We start from the raw sequence: 15,762 nt of genomic DNA on the forward strand, positions 1-15,762 counted from the left end.
CTCTTCATCCTTCTTCTCCAAAGTGATGTCACCCATCTTCTTGGCTAATACCTCTTGATTAGCCAATAACTTCTTCAGCTCCACCAAGGGTGGTTGTACTGACCATCCACTCACTGTAGCCATAACCCACTGTACTCAGGTCTTACGCCGTTGATGATGATCCTTCTCATCTGAGTATCGCTGATCTCGTCCTCCGAGTCAAGCTGAGATATCTCCCCTCGGGTGTAGTTATGTATAGTACCCTACTTGTTAATACTCAGAGTTCCTTGTGAGATACATGCAAGCTCTTTCTCTAGGAGCTGGAATCGTGCCTTATTCTTCTTCGAGAATAGCTTCGCCAATGTCTCCCAAGCCTCATTTGGTGTCTCTGCATATCTGATGTGCTCCACCAGGTCTTCCTCAATCGTCGTCGTCAACACGAACATAGCCTTGACTGCCTTGATTCGCCACTTCCGTAAGGCTTCCGCGTTCTCCTTCGGTGGAGGAGTTTTCTTGGTGCCTGCTACGACCTCCCATAGGTCCTGACCCATCTAGTAGGACTATATGCAGGTCTGCCAATAGCCATAGTTGTGGCTATTGAGCCTCCTCATGCAACCTGCGCTCAAGAGATCCACCATCTCAAATGACACCCAGCATCACCTACGCTTAGTCCCGGACCAACATTCCTTCGCAGTTCTGGACTGTGATCTTCGGCAGAGTCTCCCCTTAGTGCCTCTCGGTGCCACACCGAACAATGTAAGCGCCCTGCGCCTACCAACAACTGCACTGACCACTATAACCCCGCACTCACCACAAAACTCTTCCCGATGACGATCCCTGACCTAGCTCTGATACCAATTGTTGAGAAATCGGCGACCAAACCTTGACACCGACTCCCTAGAAGTGGTACCAAAGTGGTGTGACACCACTTCTTCTGTGGACCTTATACCCACACTACTCTAAGGAGACCTTCACACCGACACCAACACGGGAGACCAACTCTATACAAGGGAACCCAAATCTTTTATTCACCTGCTCACAACTTGATACAACAATCACTCTTATACTATTTATGTGGCTACCCTATAATGACACCACTACACTACATGGCAACCTTACCATCTCGTCACCTATGGCTCACATGCCACTCTATGCCATGGTATGGTTAGGAGAGAGGGGAGCACCTCTATTTATAGGTGCTCATGATCATTGTGGTGTTGCCATATGGCAACTTCCACACTCTTTCATTCAAAATATCCTAACTCTAGAACCCTCCTCATCCTTGTCTAGTTTATTATATTTCTATCATGCTAAAATATCTAGTTTTAGAGTATTCTGCACTTCATCATGAAGCATGGCAACTGTGGCTCATGCATTCTCTTCAATTTTCTAGAACCTTCTTACCTTAGCATGATATTATCCTTATACATGGCAAAGTTAGTCTTTTAAGATCTCCACAATCTTCTAGAATGTTCCAAGTATGCATTACATATTTCAACAGCGCGCAACACTAACCAAGCATTATACTATGTGTCTCAATCATGAGGGTTGTAAAGATATAGACTGTTTGAAGTACTCAATAATAGTGGCGCAATTCTGAATAAGTTTATGTGCTACGCTAATGCAATGCATTTTTTTTGGAAAAAAAAAGACCATTGTGGCAACTTTGGTCGCAGTACCCATTACCATGTCAGGCTATCTATATATCATCCTGAGCTAGCAGTTATTTAAACATTGACATATGCCAATAACCCCTAGTTTGCGTATGCTAATCGATCCTTTAAGTAACATGCTGCTGCTGCATGCGTTCCGTATGATTGTAGTCTGTAAAAATTATTAAATAACTAATGACAGAAGGAAGTTGTTTAGTTGTGTTCATATTTTTCGATTCATTGGAAAGAATAGATGCAAGATCGCTGCTCAATTTATATTGGAGAGAAGCAACATAGATAATAACAAAAAGAATGAGAGAAGGGGGGCTATCATGTTGTACCATAAATTCCATGACAAACTGTCCCCAGATATTCTGCATGCCATGGAGAATGTGGAAAAATTAGGTCAACGACAAAGATAGGAAACAAGCGTAAAACAAATGAAATGAAACAATCAAAGCAGTACCTGGATGGCGTTTGGTAAGAAGAGTTTGACTCCATCATAGCTGAAAAGAGCAAATCCAGAGGGCATCTCAAATAGCACCAAGATGACTCCACCATTACCCAACATGGCCGCTGGCAAAACAAAACTCAAGCAAATTTAGGCAAGAAGAATTATATACAAAGCTAAAACGTGATCAGATCGTGGAACAGTAGCATGTCAACGCCCGCACAAGATCGCCAGGCCAAACCACAAATCTACAACGTATGCGCTGCCGGCACCACCCTTGTGCAGACTCGGCCGTCGTTCGGAGACGTCACCGTAGGTGTGAATCCCGCACCGACCCTCCCGTAAATGAAACCCTAAAAAGCCGCCGCCAGTTCGGAGGGAAGGGGGTTCACCTGGATTGACTTTCCACATCTCCGCGTCCAACCGCAAGGCCATCTCGTCCTCCTTTCCCGGCGGCACCATGGAGGGCGGCAAGGCTTCCTTGTTCTCCTCCATCACCGGCGACGCCACCATGTACAATGCCACCTTCTCCTATGTCTTAGCCTCTTAGGGTTAGCATGGGTTGATTAGCTTGTCAAGTGTCTCTCATTGTTCGGTATATGTACATATTCTTTCACCGATCATTGGATTGGCTGTGGGCACTAGCCTGTGAACCACCCATACAGTTAGGATACTTGGTTTAGAGAAACATATATGCAATCAGATACTCCCTCCGTACATGAAAAGTGCAATCCTAACGTTTAAGAGAAATGTGTATTTTTCATTTCTCAAGTATTGTAAAAGTGCGACATACATCCCTCATGTTTCATTTGGTACAAATCAACCCCTTAACTAACTAAGCCGATGCATTTATCATCTCCACCTTAGTTTAACAACGGTTTAGTGCCATCTAATGACAATTTATGCCGCGTAATCATCTGATTAATCCCTACTTAGCAATCTAATATGTTGAGTCGAAGATATAAAGCTCACAAAAAATTTAGTAAATCCTCTAAATTACCTATCCCATAAAAAATTTATCTGAAAAAATAACGGAACCGATTCACACCGATCTATTATAACGATTGACTCAACATTAGACGTGGCTTAGCAGATGTTATAGGATACTAAACTATTGTTAAACTATAGTGGGATGATAAATGCACTGGTATAGTTAGTTAAGGGGTTGATCTGCACCAAACGAAATACAAGGGATGAATGCTACACTTTTACAATATTTAAGGGATGAAAAATATATTTTTCCACCATTTAAAAAACCCACAAAAGAATACAATTTTAGCCATTTGAGCACAAGTGGGACCCACTACCATTAGTTGCATGCTTATTTTTTGTTTTTAAACGACAACTGTATGCATGCAGCCGTGATTTATTTGCTGCCTAACCAATTTTATCTCCGTCAATTAACTTGCATGCCGTGATTGACTTGCACGTTGCACCGCACCTAATTTTGTTAGTTACTTCATGTATGCTGTGTAAACGAAGGAAGGATAAGCCAGACATCTATGGTCATTTGTCACCACTGCTAATCTATTTGAAAAAAAAAATTAAAATTACATTTTTCATGGAACGAAGGGGATACTTGGTTTAAAGGAATATATGCAATCATGTTCTGTCCAAAGAAAACACATAGAAATAGCAACTGTTTCAGCTGACGATGGGGATTTGAGTAGCCTAGAAATAAAATTATGGTGTGTCTTGTGTTTGTTTGATGCAAAAGGTTTGATGTAAAAGACTTGTTGGGTGCCCAACTCCAAAGGCTGAATCTGTTTATCTGCTAATAGTTTGCCTGGTGTAATTAATTAGTAATTACATTTACTGTTTCTTTTTTATTTATCTTTGGGTCATCATCTATGCTTAAATTAATCCTGTCCTGAACTCTAGCTCCCCAGAGAACAACAACAAACAGCCCAGGGGCCCTGTCGCCGACGTTGGAAGCCCGTCAAACCGCAAGAAGCTGAACCACAGCTGGTGCTTGTCCTCCCCAGCGTCTCTGCAACCTGTATGCGGCATGGCAGCTGAAGCCCCCGTCCTCTACTCCTCTTGATCCCTGACCTTCGATAGCTTTACATGCATGAATGTAGACTATGCAGTACAATGTACATAGCAACCTCAAGAAAGATAAGATAGCTCAGTGCGTGACCTTTCACATGGCACTGCTGGACTGCAGCCACTTTGTTCATTCTCTGAAAAAATACGAATGTGCCCATGCTCCTATGCTAGCCCTGGTCTCTCCTGTACCTTTTGATCATGCAGCCAGCCACGGTGTCCCGTGCGATAATTGCGACCCGTCAGCAGCTTTTGAAAGGCTGACGGTGATGATTGCATGCCCTCTGATGGTAATAATCCCGTCTTCTGCTGTCAGATTATCCTACTGCCGCGCTGCCGATCGATGCTGCGTCAGGCAAAATAGAGCCCGTGGTCACGCGCGTCGCCTTCCGTTTCTTTTCCTTACCCGTGTCTCCATCTTGTCCCAGTTTGCGCGTGGAGGCGCCTGGGACCCGGAACGGCCCCGTCGTCCTCGTCCCGTGATTTCGATGCGATCCCACTGGGATACACACACATCCGCTTGGGTTGTTTTTGTCTGGTGGCCGAGGCCGGCCGGCGTGCGCGTCTCTGTCGGGACAGCCGGGCGTGCACGGCATCCATTTCTTGGCTGCTCTCCAGCTAGCTGGCTGTGCGGCCGGGTCGCCGTTGGAGTTGGACGCGGCAGACCACCAGAGAAACCAGGGCCGAACGTTCGATTCCTCCATGGATCACATGCCAGATGCCACCACCAAAACATGTCAACACAACACCCAAGATTCCATGTGGGTGTGGTGATTCCAGTTGCCAATCCGGCACTAACCTGAGAGCTCCGGTGAGGTGAGGAGATATATATCCTCTTCCTGTGTACTCAGCTCACTCCGTCCTACGGAGTACCAGCTAGCTCACAGGTGTGCTTGCCGTTTGGAATTTTGGATGCTTCAAGATGCTGTTCCAGCCACTTGTCTCGGGGACAGTCACAGGTTGCTACAAGACGTAGATCGCATGGCGCCACGGATCGGACGTCGACTACTGGTCCTATGCTGTCGGCTATCATCTGCTGTGGGTGATGACTGACGAGTCTAGTGTCAGCCACGTCGGCAAATCAGGGAGACGTCCCATGTTAATTACTTACTTACCATCATTGTTATCCCTGGGTTAAATGAGCGAAAGGGACGAGCACGTCAGGATCACAGAGTCCCTCCCAGTGGAAAGAATTCGCTGGTGGCCAGCCCAGCAATTCCAGACCTCTCGCTGTGTTGCGTGCTCCTGTTGCTTTCTCTTCTCGATCCAGTCGGCTTCCAGGCCGTTGTTTTTGGACTCATCCATGACACTTCTGAATTCTTTATGCGTCCCTCTCTCTCAAGTCTGAACATTTATGAAGTACAGCAACTCCGAGCTAGCCGTTGAAAACGAAAGAGACTTCTCCGCTGCCAATTCTTCAACAGGGGACGCGATGGTCAGACCTGCAGCATGACATGTCACTACATCGCATCGCACAGACGGAATCCTCAAGTTTCTCATCGATTGCTCTTGCTCACGTGACAATATGATCTATCTAACCGCTTTCCAGGTTAATCAGCTCTGTGACTGTGAGTGATCGATCAGGTTTAGTTATAATTAAGCGCTTCCAGATCCAGAGCTGGTGCGCGGTAAAAACTATTCAAATCAAAGCTGATCAAAGTCTCACCCATGTAGTAAAGGGTAAAGACAAGCCGAAGCGACAAGAACTGACCCAGATGCGGTATACTGGACAAAGGCATTTGCCAGACGAATATAATACAAATTTGCAAGCATCTGCACGCAACCTGCTTGCTAATGGCGACCCTAATCAAACAAAGGCTAATCAGATGCAGGGTGAATGAATGAATGAAAGTGTGATGCAGTGGCATGTGACCTCATGTGCAGGCAGCAAAGCACTGACCAACCAGTAAGCTACAAGAAGAAGGGATCAGCTATTCTTCCAGTGACCAACCAGTAAAGCATTTAGGAATCAGGAATGGACGACCGGTGTGGATTGAACAGGATGCAGTAGAGTAGACAAAAACCGTACTTGCATTTGCTGGATTCCTTGCCTTTAAAACTGCAAGTATTGGCTGGGGACATGTTAGTCACAGCACCATGCTGCTACACTTGTGTGTGTGATTCAAGTATCAAGTGTCCTAACAGAATGGTGCTCGCATATATATAATACAACCAAAGAGCAATGAGATTGAACAAGAGGGGAAAGAATGTAATGGGAACATGGTTAATGTCGCTACTCTCTAGTGGCAATCCATACAACCTCATACTCCGCTCTAGTATCGCGCTGCTGTTCATCATCTGTACCGATGGTGCTCACGCTTGCTGAAGCTCCCATCTTCCTTGGAGCTGTATCTGTCTGAACCCTCCCTTCCGGCCTTCTTATCCTGTACACATCAATGTAATTGGCAGTGTGATTACAACTGTTCAGTAAACGAACGGCGAAAGAAATGGCTAAGGGTTCAGACATACATCTCGGAATAGGAGGTCATCCATTTCGAGCATGTGAATTACATGCCCCATTTTAGGCCTCTTGTTGGCATCAGGGTCGACGCAGCGTAGCGCAACGAGCAGTGCCCGCTTTAGTGTTTTGGGAGAAGGCTTTTCAGCCATCTTAGGGTCCACTACTTCCTCCGCTTTCCTCTCGGCAACCATGGTCTTGAGCCATTCAACCAAGTTCACCTGCACAGACATGATAGAGTTCAGCTTTGCCGAACCTTGATATTCTGGATAAAGAAAGTTATAAGGAAATCAACTACACTAACCTCTCCAGCTGGTCTTGTATAATCTACAGGAGATCTACCAGTGATGATCTCCATTATAAGTACACCAAAACTATAGACATCACTCCTCTCATTTAACATCCCAGTGCTGGCGTATTCAGGTGCCACATAACTGCAACAATACAAACAGTTCAGTAATGACAAGATCTAGCTTCATTGCAGTCGATTGAGTAGCAATATGTACGGAAGGAGTCTAACTACTGACCCAAAGGTTCCCATAACACGGGTTGTAACATAGCTTTTCTCTGAGCACAATAGCTTCGCGAGCCCAAAATCCGACACTTTAGCATTCCACTGCTGATCAAGAAGAATATTGCTAGCTTTGATGTCACGGTGGACAACCTTCGGTTCCAGCCCCTCATGAAGATAGGCCAGCCTGGTATGTAGAAGTTGTATGTCAGTTTTCGGATATTTCACCCTCATATGCAACTTTATAAAAAAACGATGTGGTTGTTTAACCAAAGCTAAATATTGCTTCCAGGCAAAGATGCTTGCTAGTGCACATGATGCTTGAGTTGGATTTTGACAGGTAAACAGAATATCAAGAATGCAGTGTAAGCATTTACAAACAGTTCCACTGCCTATGGACGAATCACAACAACCCTGGTGCTCTGAATAAAATAAAGCACAAGCTGGCAACAGGAAGCAAAAAAGAAAGAACCATTGAAGATAAGCACATGCCGTGTCCTGAGGATATTTACACCTTTTTCTTTGTATTGAAACTGGCTGGATATAGGAATTGTTTTCAGGATCATAATGAAAAGAGTATCATGCATAATGGGAAAAACATTATTTTTTTCCCGATATGCCAGACATAGGTTACAATGGACTGTCTCTTTCTCAAACTTCTTAAAAGGGAATGTGCGCATGACAAGTAATAGGTCCTAACAAACTAGTAGTATAGTGAAGCAACAGAGTTCCATCGAAAACAAACTCTCACCTTAACTAGGCTCCATCACCCCAACCAAGATGCATGACCCGTAACAGAACATAGCTAATCATGCCAGCTCAGATAGTGTGACATCGATTGTTGGAGTACTTTTGACAAGTGCAATTCTCAAATTCTAGCTAAAAAATTGAAAGGCTTGAGCTCTCCTAAAATCTAAAATTCTAAATTGTTCTGGCCTATATTTGCTCACTATATTAATTCCGTCCACACAAGTTAACCGGTATACAACACTCGGCAAAATATGAACCCAAGAACAAATTAAGCAATAGCACTAAATAGAACCAACAGAAGCATTACCCTTTAGCAGTTGCAAGCATAATGTTCATCCTGATGTCCCACGTTAGTGGGCTCACTTCCCCAACATCACCATGAAGCCACTGATCAAGATTACCATTGTCCACATACTCATACACAAGCATCCTGTTCAAGCACAGACAGTGATATACTGATATGAATCAGCTTCCATGATTGAGAAGAATCTAAACTGAGAAGAGTAGGTGTTACAGAATGATGAAAAGATTGCATTGTACCTGTAAGCACCTTCTACGCAGTAGCCAAGCAACCTGACGAGATTCTTGTGCCGAACACGACCGATTGCTTCGACCTCCACCTTGAATTCCTTCTCAGCCTGGCCCCTGGTGTAGCAGTTAAAAAATGAGAATTTTATCAGAAGGCAGGATGAAATAAGGGTGAGAAATGACACGGCAATATAATCATAGAGAAGTGTGCCCTATTCAAATTTGTGTCACAGAAATCGAGAAGAATCGAATGGACGTGGGCACACAGAAAGAGAGGTCATGATTATAGCAATTTGAAAGTTCTTGAGCCCCACAAACCAACCTTTCATCAGCAAAGCATCCCAAGAGCAGCAAACTTGCAAGACCAAAATCTGAGCAAACACAGGTGAAGGAAGAGTGGATTTCTTCAATTGGAAATAGGACATGAATTCACATCCCAATCCACAAATTTGCAGAAACTTTACTCGTCGGACCGCCAAATGTTTCAACCGCACTCAGGCACGCAGTCACCCGATTCAGGGAAAGAACCAGCAGAGGGGGAGATTTTTCCCCCCTTCCAAATCAAATCACGCAGCAGGAGACAAAGACAATCACAATCGTGTAAGAGGGGACAATCACAAATCACAATCTTCGGGGACGAAACCAAAATTCAAACCAGCATGAATCGAAAGACAACAGATTCGTGCCCCCATCCAATCTGAAAGATGAAATGAGCAAAATAGGCAAAGAACTTTCCATGAAAGAAGGCACCAAATTATCACCTATTGTTGAGCAGGTTCTTGACGGCGATCATGGTGGAATCGTGCAACGTGCCCCTGTACACGATCCCGTAGCCGCCCTCCCCGATCACATTCTCCTCGGCGAGCCCGTCCGTGGCCTCCTCCAGCTCACGGAGCGTGAACCAGTGGCCCCACCCGAGGTGCGAGACCTCCGGCGCCCCCGCGGCGCTCCCGGTGCTCCTCGGCGTGGCCCCGTCCCGCTCGCTCCCGCCGCTCGTCGTGGCCGACATGCCGCTGCCCGGCGTCTTCCGCGCGGGTGGCACCGGGACCTGCGCCCTGTGCTGCGGCGGCGGCGTCACCGGCGGCTCTGCTTTCGCCAGCTGCACCGCGGGCTGCGGCGCCGGAGGCGGCGTCTGCGGCTGCTGCTGCTGGCGTCGGACGATCTCCTGGATGTCCTTGGTGGGCGTGGCCTGCTGCAGGTGCTGCTTGAGCAGCTTGGTGTCGGCGGGGTAGAGGTTGGCCGCGAGCACCTCGTCGCGTCGGCGGCGGCGGCGCGAGAGGCAGACGAAGATGAGGAGGAGCACGAGGACGATGGCGGCGCCGACGGCTATGCCGATGAGCACCCAGAGGCGGAGCCCGAAGACCGGCGTCTGCTGCGACAGCCAGCCGTTGAGGTACCCCGCGCTCCAGTCCGACGGCGCGTCGCCCTGCTTGCGGTGATGCCCCGGCGCCGGCGGCGCCTCCGCCAGCAGCCTCCTCCACGCCGACGCCGCCATCGCCGCCGAAGCTGATGAGACGGAGAGAGGGGAGAGGAGAGAGGAGAGAGAGAGAGAGAGAGAGAGAGCCCCCCTTTGGCTTTGGATTCTTGCCTGCCGCTGCTTACATATGCATGCGACGGACTCCGCTTGGCCACCGAGAGAGAGAGAGAGAGAGAGAGAGAGAGTGAGAAGAGATGAAGGCGAAGGGTGAAGGGAGCGTGTTGGGGGAGGTTTTGATGGGTGGGTGTAGCATTTGTCCGCGGGGGTGTGGGGTAGTGTGCTGCGGTGGCCGTTAGCTTTGGGGTTGCTTTATCGGCGCGCTTCTTATGACAGGTGGGCCCTACTGTCACGCTGACCCAGTGACAGTGAGGTTCGTGCGAGGTCCCTCCCCTTAGTGCGAGCGCCACTGAAATTTGATCTTTTTTCTGAGACAGACATTGTTTGAAAGCTCTGCTTCCATCCATTCGATGGGCTCGTCAGTAGGAGTATTGAAGAGTTCGCGAAGATTGAGCAGCAGCAAACCTTTTTTTTCCTTTGGTTTGCGAAATTATTGTGCTGCAAATCGGTAGCGCGCTTTGGTTCTTTAGAGAAAGGTCATGGCACTGATTGATGATTAGCTAATGACAATTCTTATCCCATCTTGGTGGCCGACGAAAACGACGTTGCGTCCTCCGATCCTCGGTGATTATTCTACTACTGTACCATCATTGATAGACTTTGGATTTTTTTAGAATCAATTTTAGGTACCTGGCTGCTATTTATGTTGACGTGTCATACGGTTGGCACTTGACAAAGGCTACATAAAGCCGGCGAACTGTACAAAAGCAAACTCACAGATACTAGCAGTATTATTCGGAATAAACAAACAAATTAGGATTTGTCATCATCCATGCCAAAATCCAATGTGGTATATCACGTGCAAATGCCAAACGGGTCCAGACCCGTACATTAGGCAGCGCAACTGGAGCGATCGAGTCGGGCCCTCAAAAATTAGGAGCCCCAACTATTAGACTTTAACTAGAGGTTAAGAAGATATTGGTATGTAATATTCACCCTTTAATACTATAACATGAGTATCTGATTTCATATTGCAGTTATTTGTATGGAAAAAGCATGTAAATATATCTCGATTATTTGTATTTCACTACTATAGTATATATAGGACCCCATTTCTTGATTTGCTCCAGGACCTCAAAAATCTCCGGTGCGGCCCTGGTATTAGCTCTGCAACATCTACTAATGCTGATGGCATTTGCTCCTGCGTAATCCATTCAGCCACAGGTATGCCTAGGCATGCAGATAATATGGCCTTAATCGTGCTCAGGTTCCATGGTCTCCGCCAGTTACCTGTCGGGATACGCGTTAGGTGCTGTCAGATGGCGCCGTGACAGCTCGGCGGCACGGGGCCACAAGAATCACAGGCACCCCGGGGCCCTGGCTGGCCGTGCCCGAGACGAGATCGATCGGAGATGACCGCGTGCACCGGGCGTCCAAACCTCCATCGCGGTGGACGGTCCATCTCATCTCACGCTTGGCGGCTTTGGCAATTGGCGACGTCTCGAGGAACCGAGCCGACTGACACCGCGTCTCGATCGCCAGCATGCGTCCCCGGGGAGTTGGGGCTGTTTCGATGGATGGATCGGCAGCCAGCTTGTTGCATGGCGGCGTCCGGGAGACTATCGCTACTGATGGATGGGTGCCATGGCATCAGGGGGCAGGGTGCTTTCCCTGCCAGTGACCCGAGCATTTCGTCCCTCATCAAGCAACAGAAATTATCCCTTGCGTTGCGTATGCCTGGAATAATCAGCAGGCAGAGATTAATCACTTCACAGCAAAGAAGAGTTCTGGTCAAGCCTGTTGCAATTGCAAGACGATGGCATCACACCTTTTGCTGCGGAAATGCCGGGCAACCGGAATAAGTCAGCGCTTAACGGACTACTAGTAGATTACTAGTCCACACCGTCACCAACCATATGGTACAAAACAAAACACACCAAGTTACTAGATGAACACTTGCTACCAAACAAGCACAACAGACAAGAAATGCTAGCATGGCTAGCACTACGAGCAAACTGATGTAGTAGCGATGTGCCTTGCTGATCCGTACATGGTATTGCAAGTTGGGAGGGCGTTAACTTATGCTTAAACTACAGCTAATCATGGTCCTGTTGTTGTTGGGACACAGGCAAACAAGTATTATTGACTCATGGTACAAGCCTGCCTGAAAGTCGCTGTGAAATTTACATTGCTGCCGGAATAATCCAACAAGTTAAATACACTCGTACGTACACCTGTCCTCACCAAATTTTACGGCCTGTCTACCAACAGCAGTGACTCCGGCACTTGTGTTGCATATAGTATAGTACTTGCATGTTGTAGTGCTGCTGCACGGCGGAGCTTGCTGGATGTACTGCAGGAGATGAACGGAGTAACGAGATTACCCAGAATGGTGCATCTTTCCCAGAATGGTGCATCTTTCTGTCGGTTCAACAGGAAGACAAAGCCTGACGAACTAGCAGAAGAAATCGACTGCGCCAGGAAGAACTGAAAATTTGGTTGGCAGAAAGCCAAAATGCTCCCCATCAGATTGCACAAAGATGTCACCGCTAGCCGTCACCTCTGATACTTCGATTGACTGAACCCTGCAAAAGCATGCTATCACTTAGATGAAGATGAATCGACAGCCACTAAAGGATAAATAAAACAGGTATCTTTGTTAAAAGGCTTCAAAGTTCAAAACACTAAGAACTCAGTTCAGGAGAAAAGAAATTGAGCTTCCAATAAAATTCCCTCCACAATATGGACCTCCGCCAGACATTCTAACGTGTGTTGCCAATGAGTAAGGCTAACAGAATGTATTTTCAGCGTCATGAACCTGTCAGATGTCTGACCTATAGATTACAGCATAGGTCAAATAAACTTAGGTATAAAAGTTGCAGACCACTAGTGAGTATTAGTGCATGAAGCCAGAAGGTATTTTACCCATTTATTCTTAGCATTTCAACTTTCAGGAACACAGTAATTACAACTTTCCACTTCAGGATTTCCCAGCTGGGGCCTCTTTAAGAAAATTATTCCACTACCTTCCTTCGCAGCATAAAAAGCAATATGCTACCCAAAGGACTTTGTGTCTCTTCAATTAAGGTTAGCTTTCCATAAGTAAATCATGCAAGCAAAGAGAATAAATTCATGTGTTTTTAGAGAAGACAACGAATCATTTCATTGTTGGTATGCTTACTTCCACAAAGGAAAGAACCTTCATGATGAGATTCAAGGTTTATGTTTACCTTATTGACGACACACCATTCACAGACAGATGCGTGCCTCCATACAGCCTGTGTAGCTTCAGAAGAAAGTCATACCATTTGAAATCTTGAAGAATAACAACCTATAAATTACAACTAGTTAGAAAAGGCTACAATGTCTTAGTATTTACTAAAAACTTTAAACATAAATACTGATCATGTGAGTTACCTCAAGGTCACCGCTAACGGGATCAGCTGTTGGTGTTATCTTCATACCACCACCAAAGTACTTGGCATTTCCTATGCATAGAGCAGTGACTTTATGGACAGTTCTCCATTCTCCCCCATTTACCTATCATGTGCAGTTGCAGAGAGGTGGGGTTAGAGTGAGCAAAAGAATGCTTAAAAGCATGCAACTACTCTTCCAAAAGAAACCAAGATCAAAGCTCACCTTTATTCTCATATCTTGATTATTATGTCCCCAAAAGGCTCTTAAAGCTCCAAACACATAGCATAAGTTGCCAAATCTCTTGTACATAGATGCAAAATAGCCTGCCTTAGCACTCCTGCAGGTACACCATTTTTCTTCTTTTGAAATTGTCCGCTGAATATATGTTCCGTATGGCTATGTTTCACTTACAAATGGGTGTCAGCGACATTAACAAAGAAGTGTGGTTCTCTGTTTGGACCCTCCATCACGCCTATGTCTAGCTTTGATTTTACTCCTGCAAAAAAGATCCATATTTTATCTCAGATTTAGAGATTAAAAATCTATCAAGTAAACAACCATAATATTACACGACAACCCTTAGTTCCACAAATGTCAGAAAAGGATGGACAGTGGACCAGAGAAGTCGTATAATTTCTATGTTTGACTGGTGCGAAGTTTTTATCTCTCTTAAGTTAAGAATACTGCAATAAGTAATACAGGACACATAATACTGAATCACTATGTTCTGTTTACAGCATATTCATGTATTTTACTAGTTAATAGGGGAAGAACTACAATTGTTCATCCATTAACATAAAAAGACATAAATAGCACTTCAAACACCATAAAGAAAGAAAGTATCAAGGAAGAAACCTCTCTCGATCCGATCAATCGCGTCACGAGGATCATTCGTCCTGGATTAAAAAAACAATAACACCAATTTAATGAAAATAGAGGCTAACAAATAACCATGTCATGTGTAGATCAAGCAGGAAAGGAAACAAACATACCAGCTAAATGTCCTGGCAAAATCTGAGCCAGTTCCAAGTGGAATAAGCTGTCAGAGTCAGTGTATAAAACAAACAATTTAGAACATAATTATTCCTATAGTTTAAGTATCTAAAAGCAAAAGGGGCATGGCATATGGGCACTCACACCAAGCGCCGTTGAATGGTCAGGCCCTCGATCAAGAGCACACACTGGACTTCCTTTCCAAAAGAAGCCATTCACCACCTACATATTCAAAATAATATCCCCAACTCTATGACCTTATGCACTCCCAATTTCAATAGTTGGAAAATGTAAAGTAGTTTTAGAGGTTGTACAAACAATCTACACAATTCCAACTATATTTAGCATGGTTATACAAACAATCTACACACAATTCCAACTATATTACAAACAATCTACACACATGAATACCTCATGAAGCGTACCATCGCCGCCAACAGCGATCACTGCATCAGCCCCATCCTTTATAGCCTGCAGTAAGTACACTATCACTAGTGCTTAGAAGAAAGACCGTCGCCAAGTGGAGCTCAGTATTTAACAAGGGGACACGCACACACCTCCCTTGTGACATCTATGGCGTGGGACGGGCCCGAAGTGATGCACTCGCAAATCTGATCAGCCAACACCAACAAACGAAAACATTCTGTGAGAGTGAGACCGCCTAATCACCACCAGATCTGAGACCAAACGCGGGTTTCAGTCGGCAATTACAAATCCCGGAGTGGAAGTAATCATCTCGCGATCTGAAAGCTATGGACAGCGGGCTTACGTTGCACTGGTCGGCGAGGCGGGTGCGGAGGTGCGGGAGCAACTGCTTCCACTGCTTGCCCGTGCGGCCATTGGCGCCTGCACCGCGGAGTACGCGCAACGAGAACGGCGTTCAGTGCGCAAATTCGTAAGGGTGCTAGCGGAGGCGGAGGGGGAGCGTACCGGAGGGGTTGACGACGAAAACGAAGTCGCCGCGCCGGCGGTGGGAGGCGGCGACGCGGTCGGAGGTGAGACCGCCGGCGCTGGGTTGGGAGTGGGAGTGCGAGGAGGCACGCGGGAGGATCAGCGACGCCCTCGGTGTCGCCGGCGCGGCCATGTCGCCGCTTGCCGCTTATCCCCCGCCTTGGCTTTTTTTTTTTCCGAGTATTTTTACTCCTTGGCTTTGGTGAAGGAAACACACTGCCGTGTGAGTGTGACGTGAAAGGCGCCGCCGGCTGCCCAAGTACGACATGTGAAGGATGAAGCAGACTTCCTTAATCACGTGTCCCTGTGGTTCAATTCTGGCCTGCTGATTCATGTGCAGTCACCACTTACCAGTCAGTTGTCTATTCAGATGATCATAAACCCGGCACGCCTCATCAGGTTTTAGGTGTTTTCATACCGAAGATTTCTCGCACGAATTCGAATTGCAGCAATGCATTGGCCTAGGAGATAGACTTTCTGAAATTGAATGGC

The 15,762-nt window shown here is 46.3% G+C and overlaps 2 protein-coding genes across 2 annotated transcripts; both read right to left on the reverse strand.

The window, feature by feature from the left end:
• Window positions 1-6,138: 6,138 nt before the first annotated feature.
• Window positions 6,139-10,022, reverse strand: LOC101768796 (probable serine/threonine-protein kinase At1g01540). Its single transcript, XM_004985840.3, has 7 exons — window positions 9,137-10,022; window positions 8,388-8,492; window positions 8,155-8,277; window positions 7,114-7,284; window positions 6,891-7,020; window positions 6,598-6,807; window positions 6,139-6,512 (listed from the first exon to the last, which is right to left on the reverse strand). The coding sequence occupies exons 1-7, from the start codon at window positions 9,868-9,870 to the stop codon at window positions 6,423-6,425; spliced, it is 1,563 nt and encodes a 520-aa protein (XP_004985897.1). The 5' UTR covers window positions 9,871-10,022; the 3' UTR covers window positions 6,139-6,422.
• Window positions 10,023-11,850: 1,828 nt separating this feature from the next.
• On the reverse strand, window positions 11,851-15,485 carry LOC101769212 (sphingoid long-chain bases kinase 2, mitochondrial). Its single transcript, XM_004985841.3, has 12 exons — window positions 15,250-15,485; window positions 15,089-15,165; window positions 14,877-14,930; window positions 14,731-14,790; window positions 14,464-14,541; window positions 14,319-14,365; window positions 14,182-14,222; window positions 13,738-13,822; window positions 13,549-13,663; window positions 13,327-13,449; window positions 13,140-13,240; window positions 11,851-12,494 (listed from the first exon to the last, which is right to left on the reverse strand). Exons 1-12 carry the CDS (start codon window positions 15,401-15,403, stop codon window positions 12,365-12,367), a joined length of 1,065 nt encoding a protein of 354 aa, XP_004985898.1. The 5' UTR covers window positions 15,404-15,485; the 3' UTR covers window positions 11,851-12,364.
• Between the last annotated feature and the right edge of the window lie 277 nt (window positions 15,486-15,762).

Source organism: Setaria italica, chromosome IX (genome assembly GCF_000263155.2).
Source record: "Setaria italica strain Yugu1 chromosome IX, Setaria_italica_v2.0, whole genome shotgun sequence".
Taxonomy (NCBI): Eukaryota; Viridiplantae; Streptophyta; class Magnoliopsida; order Poales; family Poaceae; genus Setaria; species Setaria italica.

Coding starts and splice junctions, on each gene's coding strand:
- LOC101768796 (XM_004985840.3), bottom strand. CDS start 9,870: ATGGCGGCGTCGGCGTGGAGGAGGCTGCTGGCGGAGGCGCCGCCGGCG. Junction 8,493..9,136: donor AAGAACCTGCTCAACAATAG/GTGATAATTTGG, acceptor CTGCTACACCAG/GGGCCAGGCTGAGAAGGAAT. Junction 6,808..6,890: donor ATACAAGACCAGCTGGAGAG/GTTAGTGTAGTT, acceptor ATGTCTGTGCAG/GTGAACTTGGTTGAATGGCT.
- LOC101769212 (XM_004985841.3), bottom strand. CDS start 15,403: ATGGCCGCGCCGGCGACACCGAGGGCGTCGCTGATCCTCCCGCGTGCC. Junction 14,366..14,463: donor ACCATTCAACGGCGCTTGGT/GTGAGTGCCCAT, acceptor TGACTCTGACAG/CTTATTCCACTTGGAACTGG. Junction 13,664..13,737: donor AATGTCGCTGACACCCATTT/GTAAGTGAAACA, acceptor GTGTACCTGCAG/GAGTGCTAAGGCAGGCTATT.